The sequence below is a fragment of the Pieris brassicae genome, chromosome 1 (assembly GCF_905147105.1).
Source record: "Pieris brassicae chromosome 1, ilPieBrab1.1, whole genome shotgun sequence".
Taxonomy (NCBI): Eukaryota; Metazoa; Arthropoda; class Insecta; order Lepidoptera; family Pieridae; genus Pieris; species Pieris brassicae.
Window position 1 is genome coordinate 23,502,719 of NC_059665.1, and position 13,084 is coordinate 23,515,802.

A 13,084-nucleotide genomic window follows, 5' to 3' on the forward strand; every position below is an offset into this window, starting at 1 on the left:
TACGTTTATGGTTAGGCGAGCGTTTTTCCACTTTAGTTTACTTATTATTGTGTCCAGAATATGTCTCACTTGGTCTGTTGTGCGTAATCCAGAATATGTATAAGTAAATAGTTGTTATTGCTGTCTTCGTAATTACCGAAAAAGAGATATTGGTTTGCTCCTTTGGAGGGTAAGGAAAAATAATAACTCCTAAAGTTATAATAGCTAAATATTGAATAAGGTTAGTAATATATTCTTCAAACGTCTGCCAATTACCAGTTTTCAATGAAATCACCAGCGAATTTCTGGACTAAATGTATATTTATGGAACACAAAGTGAGTATTTCTTTGCCACACCTTAAGGCTAATCTCTTAATCTCTAAATTATTTCGGTATAATTAGAATGATTATTATTTTCTTATGTAGTTCACATTTCAAGGATCGTCATGCTCGCTTTAATGTCATGTCATATGGCGAGTGGGCCGATGGCTGGCCATGCGTCATAGTCATGAACGAGTGCTACTTGTGGTGACTCGTCATACTTGAATTTGTGTATGCGGTGATGTTAGTTATCTCCACTATGTATTTGCTTGTTGTTCCCACGATAATGTAAGTGCGTGCTCCTATTTCACCATGCCTCCTGCTGATGTCATGTGGAACATGGTGTGATGGTTGCAGCTCGGTAAAAACGTTGTGTAATACAAAAAAAACTTGGCGATTAAAAAGAGTGGCGGAGAGTTTATTGCCAGTCCTCTCTTCCGTTCTACACCCTTGAATTGAGAACTGGTAGTAAATGTAAAATTAGAAGCATTTAATGTATATTTCATTTTTATTGACGTTCATAAATGTACATTGTGTTACCTATATGAATAAATGATTTTTGACTTTGACTTTGGCTTTTACTCTAAACTGGAAATAATATTTGTGTGGACATATTTTCAAGAGCATTTCAAGGGTATTTCACTTCGTTATTTTCTGTGTCTAATGTGAATTTATTCGTTCTACAAAGAAAATACCGCCTCGATCGATATAGTGCTCTATGTTGTCTATCGTAAGTTTTGCCTTATTATTACAACAGGCGCTACCCACCGACGCAAATTACAAATATTGATACATTTATGTTGTATATAAGTCGACATTAAATCTTTATTTTTGTCTCTGTAGGTGTCTTTAGATGTCAATTAATTTTGTAATACCTATTGAATTGGGTTGTACAAACCTATCTATTCACGACATCATAAAAACTCCTATAGGAATTTGCGTTGATATTGCAAATATATATTATTCTAATCTTAGAAGACCAGGAACTAAATTCTAGCAAAAGGTTTTATTGTGGTACCTCAAACATTCTAGTCCTATATTTTTGTGTCGTGTTCATGTTATACAATTTTCGTAATTACGTAGGTATAGGCATTTATTAGCATTAAGCCAGTATAAAATCATACGATTGCATTTGTATTCCAAAGTGTCTGCTAAAGTTAGGTTAGGATATTAAAACAATCTTCAGTTTTGACAGAATTGTATCGATACAGATGTTGTTGCATTCTTACCATTGACTTTTTACCTGTAACAATTGAAAACAATCAAATTTACTGTTCTACTAATAACAGTTTTTTTAAACTAGGGGTAAAATAGGCGTGTAAACAAAACACCTTGAATTATATGTGCTCATTGCCAAGCACAGATCAGTCTAGAAAATAAAGTTATTATCAATAATTGTAGTTTCACATGTCACCTTGAACTAAAACTGAACTAATTTCAAATAATTTACGTTTTACTCTGATATATTACTTAAGAATAAGTAACTTAAAGATGGTGACTTATTAGTTTCCTACTATATACTGAAAGGTACAAACAGTGGAGGCGTTGAAATCTAAATTAAAGTAAAAATTTCTTACAAAAATAAGCATAGAAATGTACTAACATAGAGAAATGTCTCGAGCTTTAGGTAATGGGAAGGGCGGGAGCAGTCAACCGCAACAGGCCTTAAGCAACGACGTTGTGCACAAAAGTGCGCGCAAGTTGTCCCGCGCTGCACTAGCTCGGCGTCATGCCGCGGGTGCCGCTACTATTGCTGGTGATCGCCGCCGCGCGGGCCGCCGATGTTTTCCTCATCGCAGATACCGCGAACCAGACTCGATCCCTAGCAGAGGCTCTCAACGAGACCGTCTTAAACGCGACCTACACAGACCTCAGTGACTCTAACGACACGTTAACTGATGGGGATCACGAACCAGTCGTACGGAAAAAACGAACATTCAGCGACATCGTGTTCCGCGGCCTAGCAGATGTACTTGGCTATAACGTAGCCCGTAAGCCACCCCAAGCTTTTCAGTTTCCGCCACCTCTCGCGCCTATCCCAGGAATAGACTCACCAGCACAGGCAGGGCCTGCACCAGCACCGACTGCGCCTCCAGCGCCACCCTGTGCCTCTCCTCGGGCTGTGGCACCTCCACCCTGTCGAGCGCGGCCACCACCAGCTCAACCAAAAGCACCGCCACCCTGTGCTAAGCCTCGAGCCGCAGCACCACGTGCCAGGCCCACTCAACCACCAGCACGCCCACCCCCTTGTGGAACACCTAAAGCAAACCCCACTACACCAGCCCCGTGCTCTCCTGCCCCACAACCAAAAGCTGACTCAAGTCTAGACACAATCAATACAAACTTTCGCCTCAACTTTAACTTCAACCGAGCACTAGCAACACCCTCTCCCGTCGGCGAAGAAGTAGGTGTTGCAGATGAAGAAGTTTTGTCAGAGCAGACTCCCGTCAATCCCATTGCCATCCAGCCCCGTGCAGCTAAATTGCCTCCACCCGCCCCGAGAAATCCACGGGTTTACGTTGATGCTTTTGTACTTCGAGATGGCGTCGCCCAAAGAGTACACACGGTAGATGCGCAAAACATTAACAGAGCACAAGCCGCAGATGACGACTATCTTTTCTATGTGGATGACGAGCCTACCACTCAGCAGGGTCGTCAAGACTTATACGACGACTACGAAGATATTCAGGATTCTGGCGATCGTTCAAGTGCTCTACGTGATGTTGGAAAAGCAGTAGATCAGTTTTGGATGCAAAAACCAAAATCAAAACAGAAATTATCTGAGAACGACTACAGAAGAGTTCATTTTGGCGACCGCGACGAAGGTAACCGACTTATAAGTGAAAGTGACGATAATTCACCAAAAACAAAACGAACTAGAACAAAACCGAAACGTATTCCAACACCTACAGATACTGACTTAGAAGAAGAGAGCGAAGTGACAACAACGACTCAAGATCCACGCCGAAAACTGAAGCCACGGGTGTTGCCGCCTACAGAACATAACCCTAACCAAATTGATACGATAACAGTACGGGTTCCACCAATCTATAAAGAAAAACGTCCTAAAAAACTACATAGAGAAACACCCGAGAAACCGGATCGTGATGAAAACGATTTCGAAGAATCTCCTCGAGAATATGAGGAAGATGCTGAGAGTGAACAGAGCACTCAGATAGATCAAACTGAGGCGCCAAAACGCAAACGACGACGTAAGAAAACCAGGCGAGTGCGATCGACTTACAGTAAAGAGTACAGTGCGGGTGACTACGACTATTATGGCAGAAAAATTCCTATTTCTGAAGAGGAGGAACACTTTAAAACATTGACAGTACCACCTCCTACGAGAGATGCGGATGTAGCACGCTTAGAGGATGCTGAGGATGAGGGTAATTTTCTTGATGACCATGAAAGGCTTCGTGAGGATTCTGAACGAATTATCGAAAAGAAACCAAGCGGAAACCACGAGGATGAAAGTGAGGTCTCTAAAGATGATTCCGAGAGATCCGATGACAACGAACGCTCTGATGATGAATCGGAACGGGCAGGGGAAACAGAACGCGCCGATGAAAGTGAAAAGACGGACAAGTTAAGCCCTAATGCGCAAGTGCGAGAGACAGGGTACAACAACATGTACGTAAGTGCCCACAATGTGCGAGTAGACCGACCGCGACCTCACATAGCGCGTCGCGGCACCACCCTGTAATGCAACCCCGCCATAAGCAGTTTTATTTATTAACTCCTCCTTAAGTAGTGCAATGAGTGTTCCCGAAAACACAAACGAACCTGTGATCTAGTGAATAGAAATGTTATTGTTATTCTTATTACTTTTATATTTAGATAGAAATGTATTTTAGTTTCTTAATAAATTTTACCAAATCGATTTCATTATTTGCATTTGCGAGGCATCGACCTGACCGCTGGAGCGTGAAATTCGATTTGTACAAGGCGACGACTGAGCGATAAGGCGGTCAAGGCCGCGCGAGATGAAATAGAAATCACCCGTCGGGAATATACCGAATACTTATTTTAATACAATACATACCTTATATAGATATTCTTAAGAAATTGTTTGCTGGTTGTATAACGACATTAAGAACTAATAAAAAATCAAAGTCTTTATTTTAAAATAAGCGCATAATCTTGATGACAAAAATAAAATTGGTTTATAGGCTTTCATTTGTTTCTTATTGGGATAATGGTACCACCATAAACATTAAGTTACCTAACTCCGCTTATATGCTATACGGAGATGACGAGCAATGGCATGGCGTATCAGTGAGCGTACGCGGTGGAAAGTGCTCGCCATGTGATAACGCCATGCATTATGATGCCCTGCAAACACAGGGACGAATTTACAATGCGACACTCGACTCTCACCTCCAAAGAAAATTATATTCTTAGATTGGAGAGAGGGATCTCTATCTAGAAAAGGAAGAGATTATTAATAAACCATATTTATTGAAATATGTAAAATATTGAGTACTGGGGGCCTACCATGAGCTCTTATTGCTTATGACAACCTACAAGTGAGATGTATCACTTATACTTCCTTTTACTTTTACCAGGACTTCGATAAAAACAGCTCGTTTTTGTTTCCACGTGACGTTAGCGGTAATCCGATTTCGTTCATTCAATTTGTATGAAGATTTGTACGACTCCGCGTCTGAAATAAAATTTGATTGTTTCGCCTTCAATCTAAAAATTCAATATTTTAATTAAAACTTGTTCATAACGTTAATATTAAAGAGATTTCTTTTGGGTTCATTTTGAGTTTAAGAAGTGAAATTAAAAAATACACGGAAATAAAAAACAAAACGACAGTCCCCCGATATCGGCTTTATAATTGGTTATATTAAGATTAATAGGATACATAATATTTAGTTAGGATGACGCTATCAACATAGAAAAAGTTGTCTTCACGCAATATTTAATTGGGTTTAAGGACATATTCATATATTACATTGGGGCTCTTCTTCGTTGACATCTTTTTATATTAATGTTCCTTATGATTTTCGAGTTATAAGTTGTTTTGTTACATATTTTGTAAAGGGTTTTATATCAAGACTTTTTGATTTAGGTATATTTTTTAACAAATATGTAAACATTACTTGCCCATCATATTTGTACGTTAAACAATTTGTAAATCCTATCAAATTTTGACGGAAATGTTTAATAATGTAAGTGTCAAATCATAGGATTAAGTGTAAAGTGTACAGGACACTTTACACTTAAAATATAATACAAAAAATAGTTTTTATTAAATAATTGTAAATACTAAAAACATAATAAGCTTATTGTAAATGATGAATTATTTAAAATCATCTTTAGACTAAACTATTTTACTCAAAATTATTTATATTCTTTTACAAGTTGTATTCGATCGTTCCTTCAGAATCCCACCCTGTCGGTATTGGATGAATTTTCTCTATTACGTATCTTATAGATTTGTATGCGACCACGCACCCATGTTACACGAATGACGGCAACTGCTACGCGAGTTGACTTCTTAATTACGCTGAAACTAAAACTAACCTTCATTCATTGTAACAAAGTCTAGTTTACTCTAAATTAGTTTCGGATGCAGTATTTAGGAAGGGAAAGCCGCGAAGCGATACTGGCTCGTCCAGTGAAAATAGGACGATTGTTACATACTAATCGTTATTATTTTAAGTTATAAGTATGGGTGGTGGCTCGACATGTAATCCGTTGATAGGAGACAGTTACGCCGATCGGTCGGCGGCCGATCACCATGAAACTATTAACTGTGAGTATTTCACCGGGATGCAGTGCTCTTAGTGAAGTGCCTATTGCTTACACATGTCTCTCATTATGCGTAATTGTGTGTAGTTGGTAGTGAAGTGTTTAGTGATAAATCTACTACATTGTAAAATAGATATATAAAGACTATTCCATACTAAACTCTGATAAAAAATAGACAATTTTATCTGCCATTTTCCTTAGGACTAATTAAAAACCATAAAAGATTAAATCGCTTAATTTTTTTAAGGGTTGCGACACGTTACAATGAAATATTAATGTTTGGACGTGATAATGTTCTTGGCAATATATTTTTTTAAGTCATAAGTAAATGCAAGGTAAAAAATTCAATAAACAACAAACAATTTCTTTAAAGTAATATTTAAATAATAATTAAATATTTTTGTAAGGTATAACGCTATATAGGGATTCGCGATAAACATATTATTATAAACGCGATAAACGATAAATAAAAAGTTAGAAGAAGAAAGTTAATACAATTGTTAAATACTCATTGGCTCAGATTCAAGCTTACAGAATTGTCACTCATATTTGAAAACATTTCAGACCGCAGTCGTGCTGTGTATTGCAAGCAGCGTCGTCGCAGATGTCGCACACGTTAAGGCCGCCAAAGCGAAGCTTATCAGTCATCTGGCGGGCAACGGAAATTATCACAAAAGAGGCATACTCTCTCACGTTCCTCCCTTCAAGTTGGGGCATGATATACCCCTTGTTACTCACTCCGTAGTCAAGCCACTAGTGGTGAATTACCCACCCACAGCAACCATTGCATCAGTCAAAGTGCCCTTAACAAATCACCTGATTCCTAGGTATCCGGTAGGTGTAGGACACAAGGTGACGGGGCTGCCACATCCACATTATGCACTACGGTTTCCTCACACCAAATATTACGTGAAACCCGATCATCATTTTCACCATCACCACCATCATGTAGAACCTAAGCCTGTAGTACCTGTGGTGCCGGCCCCAGTAGCTCCGGTGAGCCCCATCGTGCACACGGCCCCTGTTGCACATCCTATCCCCACTGCTGTCCTGCCAGCTCCACCTGCACCGATTGCTTCACCTCCGCTGGTGTTTCCTAACACACTTAAACCTTTTCTTTCTGCAGCTTCAATACCTATTACTCCAGGCGTGATTCCACGTCCTGTATTTCCTCTACAACAGCAGTACGTTATTCGTCCAGGTGCTGCAGTTCAATCGTCATACTTTGCCACCTACCCCCGATATCCGTTAATTAACAGTTACCAAGCTCCATTGTTTCCAGTGCCTGCGATTTCTACAATTCCTGATATACCTACTGCACCTTCAGTCCATCAAGTAATTCAATCGCATAGTCCGCATTTTCACGTTGTACCTCAAGCTTATCCCCAAGAAAACCCAGCAGAACAACACCATCCTAACGTCGTGTACGAACAGACGCCTACTCTGATTTATAATAGTCATGACGTCCCACATCCCGCTGTTCATGTTCACCCAACCCAAGAAACATTGTTACATCCAACATTTAATATTCAACCAACCAAATCAATCCCTCATACCGCTGTACCTTTGCAACCCACCCAGCACTCCGTACCGGTAGAACATGATGGTTGGTCTCCAGTTCCGTCTAACCCTGACACTTCACACCACGATGGGGTAGCACAAGCTCACCAATTTGTACAGGAGCAAGGGACGCAAGTGTACGAGCAGCATGATTTCCAGCACCAGATTCAGCAGCACATCCAACAACAAATTGAACAAGCCCAATACGAGCAAAGTTTGCACAATCAACATCACCTGCAGCAGGAATATGGAGTGGCTCAGGTCAGCCATGACTACGCCCAACCAAACCCAAACCAAGGTCAAGATTTTCTACAGCAGGCCCACGATTTTGTCCATCATAGTCATGACTTAAATCAGCAAGGTCATGATTTGACCCAGCATGGATATGATTTTTCTCAGCAAGGATACGATTTTTCCCAAGGACATGGTTTTTCCCAGGCAGGTCATGATATCACACAACAAGGACATGACTTTGAACAAGGCGAAGACCACGGACAGCATCCCAGACCGGAGTATGGCGTGCCTCAGCCGGAAGGGCGCAGCACGGACGATGACACTCAACAGTACCACAACCATATCCCTCTGTCTCTTCAACCACCCATCGACAGACCGTTAGATCAGTTTCAGTAATAAGTCTAGCTCTCTAGATAACGCGTGAAATTGAGTGTCTCAACGGCGACGATGAGTCGAAGCGACCGAGTCATTTGTTTAAAGTAGCATTTAACATATTATAAGTGGTTCTATCTTGTCACTACCTCGTCGAAAACATGTGATAATTTTATTGGAAAAGATTTAAGACGACTTTTGTTAAGTGTTTTGAGGCTGCGACGATTTTCTATAAAGTAAGAATAAACAGTTTGTACAAAGTAACATACCAATAGCGTGACTTACTAGCGGATAGTTGAAGATTAAGTTTTATATTTTTGCTAGACTAAAATATTGCCTTTTTATTTCTATAAAATGTTAATTTAGGCCTAAGTATATTTATTGTGAAATAAATAGATAACGTTAACAAATAGTTTACTTTTCGTTACATTCCTTATTGATTTAGTAAAAAATATATATATGTAACTTAACTAATGTTGAATTACATAACTCCTCCCTCCTTAAGAGAGAAGCAAACTGAAGAGGTAGACGAGCTCTATTGTTGATGGATTCTTTAGTGTGTGACGTCGGATATAAACTATATTTACCTTTATGATTTCTACATAAGTAAATTTATATTTAAACTATTTTTGCACAATAAGAATATTGCATGTATTAGCATAGGACAGGTTGACAAGATATTCTTTGACAAGATTTTTAGTAAGTGTGGTCAATGTGAGTTATGACATGTTATTTTGTTTTTAAGGAAGTGGTTAAACATGAAAAGGCCTCAGAAGGAGAAAAAGAGTTGGGCGAAGAAAGTGCGTTTTTTGGGTTGCATTTATATGCGTTATGTTTGTTATGGTGTATCGGGTGTTTGTTTCCAAAAAAGTCTGCATATTGCTATTAAGTATAATTGTCCAACAGTTAAAACCTTTTTTTTTTTTTGAACAATTTTGAAGTTGAGTAGCGGATTCCTAAAGGAAATCTTAAAAATACCACGTTGGGTGCACTCAATTTTCAGCATTGAAGACAATACCGCTCCAACCCATACCAATATACAGTAAGATAATATCAACTGGCATAACGCAGTTACATATACTATCTTGACTGTTTGTAGATCAGAATATTTTATAAGGCGTTTGAAAACATTTATAAGTTTACGAACTCGAGGACATAGGTAGTTTATTTGAGGGCCCCAACAAAGCCTTGAATCAATAATTAATTCCAGGTATTTGGTTGTTTTAGTGGGTTCCAGGAAAGGACGCGTTGATTTGACAGAATACTTATAAGTTTAAGAAAATCTAGTGTTTAGTTATAGGACAATACTGATTACGCTATAGCGATATGAACGATACATTTATAAATAACATTACATACATACATTAGAATAAATCTAAGATAAATTTATACATAAATTTCTTTGGGTTATTAAGTATATACATACATAAGATATAGCACATACTTATCCCAAAGAAACCCGATTTTAGGAATCAATTACACTGCCCCATTATCGTAACCGAGATGCATATTACTTTCACTTTCACTGATCTTATATGAAAACAAAGCTCCGTCCGTCACCTTACTCCATTCTTTGATCGCTTCACGGTATACCCATTCGATTTTAGAAATAGGTCACCGATATTTTGATAATATTCCACATGACATGACATGACTTTCTATGCATCCGTCAATAATTAAATTCACTTCATAATCTTTAGAAGGCCGAAGCATAGGGTGTTTATGATCAATGATTATATTGCAAATCTTGAAACGATATTTTACCTCGACACTTTAATTTACCTATTAACCTAAATATATGTAAATACGCGTAAACAACGTGACCAATCAGAAAATCTTTTAACAATTTCTAGTATTCCTTCATCTTGCGGGATGGGTATAGTCGGTAAAACGACTACTTTACGTTCTGGTATTTCATCAGACGCGCACATTATGAATAGTTTTAGTGGCCATTGATCCACATTTAAAACTGCACAGGAGGGACCGTTTAACCATAAACTGTGCGAAATAAGTTGTGAAGCGGTAAGACCATGGGATAAACAATCGGCAGGAATGGTTTGGCCAGAAATGTGGTAGAAGTTTTTAGGGTATAAATCCTCCTGAATCTTTGTTACTCTATTAGCTACAAATGTCTTTAAGCGATGTGGACTGGAATTTATCCAGTTTAATGCAATCGTTGAATTATAATACATATAGCGACTATGCGGTGCACAGAAAATTGTTTTTCAAAGACACGTGTCACGGCAGATCAATTTTGTCATGAGTTGAGCGGCACAGAGCTCAATTCGAGCTAAAGAAACAACTTTCAGAGGTGAAATCTTAGATTTACTATAAAATATACGGATAGTATTATTTCTATCAGTTTGTACACATATATAAATTACGACACCATAAGCCTTTTCGCTGGCATCACAAAATGCCAACAGTATGGGTGAAGAAGTTTTAGTTACACCTACATGACGTGGTACTTGTAAATTAGATAGGAAGGGTATCTACCCTCAGTAATCTCACTATAGAATTTCTTCCATGCCTTGAATCATATGAGAAGGAGCAATTTCAGCCCAGTTCTGTTTTAAAAGCCAAAGCTCCTTTATTAGAAGTTTAACGTATAGTATAAAAGGTGCGGCTAAACCTAGAACGTCGAGAAGTTATCTGATTTTGAATCCCATTTCATACCTAAAACTTTATGACACTCATTTGAATCAAAATGAACTTTTGCTTGCAAATGCAAATGATTGGGAAGGTAAAGAAGACAGTAGCTTTTCAGAATTACTTGACCGTTTAAAAAGATCAAACCCACCAGCTGAAAACATTTTAATAAGTTGAAAGGATACTTCAACTGCTTCGAGAATCGAATCACAACTACAGCAAATATCGTCCATGTAATAATTCGATAACGTCAGCAGCCAAAGGATATTTGCCCATTTCATCATCAGCTAGTTGTTTCAACAAACGCGCTTAAATTCAAATAATTGTAACGGATCAGATGGATCAAATCTATAATAAACGCGTTGATATTTATTATATTCAGGAAGGGTTTTAATTGTAACTACATCTGTTTAACGTCAGCGTAAAATGCGATAGGAAATGTTCTAAGCCGAAGTAGAACTACAAATAAGTCAGGCTGCAAATTGGGACCAACATGTTAAATATCATTAATTGATGTGTTACTATCATCTAATACTAATACTATCGTCTTCGCGCTGGAATCGAGCACCATTCTGACTTTGGTGCTTATAGATGACTCACGAATTATGCCGTGATGTGGAATAACGTATCCTATATTGTCGCACCGATCTACTGCAGGTGAAATATAATCCTTTTCCAGATATTCAGTAAATATTTTGTCTATGCCTTTAAGCTATGTCCATAGATGAACCCAATTTAAGAGGGCTTTTCTTAAATGGGAATGCGACAACATATCGACCTGACGAATCACGATACGTTGTAGTTTTATATATGCGTTCACATATATCATCGGCGAGCTGTACGTTAAATAAATATTCCAACTTCGATCTGTCAACCTTAGAAGTGGGTAAATAATCAGTAATACGTTTCACGATTAAAGAATTAATGGATTATTTAATATTTTTGTCAAAACTAGAGGACATAACTATATTAGTTGTCCCTGTTATATCATTCGAACAGCCACCAAACCCGCTCCCATACATAGGTTCAGAAAACGTAATGTAATTTAAGTCGCAGTCCCTCGATAACAGGTTCGAACGGTTTCGCCTGTTTTTTCAAATAAACTGGGATTTGACGAAAAATGTAGCAATGTATTGTGCGTATTGGAATTGCACGTTTTACAATTTTTAACAGAATTACAATTTGTGGTTTTATGTTTAACGCCTTAACATTTTATGCAATAATTCAGCTTTTTAATGATATTAAATCGTTCTTATGCATTTAATTTTAAAAAGTCTGGACAACTGTATAACTAATCGTGAATTTTACTATTACATAAAGGACATTTTGAATTAGTTTTAACAGAATTAGAAGTTACAAAAGATTTTACGCTTTTCGAATATTTATTATTAGCCGGTTTTATCATAGTAGAGTTTGTTCGTTCCAAAACTTTACACTGTTCCCTTAAAAAATAATTAATTTCGTATAACAAGGTATTTTTTCTTTTCTAAAGGAATTCTCAAATTAAATAATGGTTTCGTAGTCTAATTTTTTAAGTGCCAAAAATAAAAAAATCCAGTTTATTAGGTATTTCTAGTTTTTCAAAAGCTGCGGTTGATGTAACCAAATTATCCAGAAAACTATTTAAACCGTATGTAGCCGACGTTGTTGATGTCAACACAAATTAAAAATATTACCAAATAATAAAAGCCAAGTGATCGTATGTCTTGATATTCGTCAGTTAAGGTATAATAAATTAAATCTTAATTATTTGCCGTTGGGTTTATGCCGGCGATCACAGTAAGGGCATTCCCCGTTAGTTGCCCACAAAGATAGAACACCTTTTCGGAATTTAAATTTCCCTTTTGTTGTGCACTAAATTGTTATAGGCTTCGTAGAATGAAGTCCAATTATCTGGGTCACCAAATTGTGGTAATTTAATTGGAGGCAATTTTAACTTTGGATGATCTAATTTCTCCTCAACTGTAGTACTTTCATTTTCCTGTAGCTTACCCTGTATGGTTGCGTACAGGTCCTCAAAGGACTCCCATGTGTGAAAAGAATAGGATTGAGGATTATGCTTCATTTGCTCGATATTTAATTGAGATACTAAGTCATTAAACTCAGTACGAAGTGCTTGAATATTAGACGTTTTGATTTGGATTTTTTTTTCATCTTACTTACTATTAAGGATTAACGTCAAATCATATAATGATTGAATATAGAA

The 13,084-nt window shown here is 37.7% G+C and overlaps 2 protein-coding genes across 2 annotated transcripts; both read left to right on the forward strand.

Moving 5' to 3' along the window:
• The first annotated feature begins 2,029 nt into the window (after positions 1-2,029).
• Positions 2,030-4,006, forward strand: LOC123706830 (proline-rich protein 12-like). Its single transcript, XM_045656316.1, has one exon. It carries the CDS (start codon positions 2,030-2,032, stop codon positions 4,004-4,006), a length of 1,977 nt encoding a protein of 658 aa, XP_045512272.1.
• A 2,046-nt stretch (positions 4,007-6,052) lies between these two features.
• On the forward strand, positions 6,053-8,253 carry LOC123706836. The gene is made up of 3 exons (XM_045656329.1): positions 6,053-6,067; positions 6,628-7,398; positions 7,744-8,253. Exons 1-3 carry the CDS (start codon positions 6,053-6,055, stop codon positions 8,251-8,253), a joined length of 1,296 nt encoding a protein of 431 aa, XP_045512285.1.
• The last annotated feature ends 4,831 nt before the right edge of the window (positions 8,254-13,084 follow it).

Coding starts and splice junctions, on each gene's coding strand:
- LOC123706830 (XM_045656316.1), top strand. CDS start 2,030: ATGCCGCGGGTGCCGCTACTATTGCTGGTGATCGCCGCCGCGCGGGCC.
- LOC123706836 (XM_045656329.1), top strand. Junction 7,399..7,743: donor CTGCACCTTCAGTCCATCAA/GTAATTCAATCG, acceptor CAATTTGTACAG/GAGCAAGGGACGCAAGTGTA.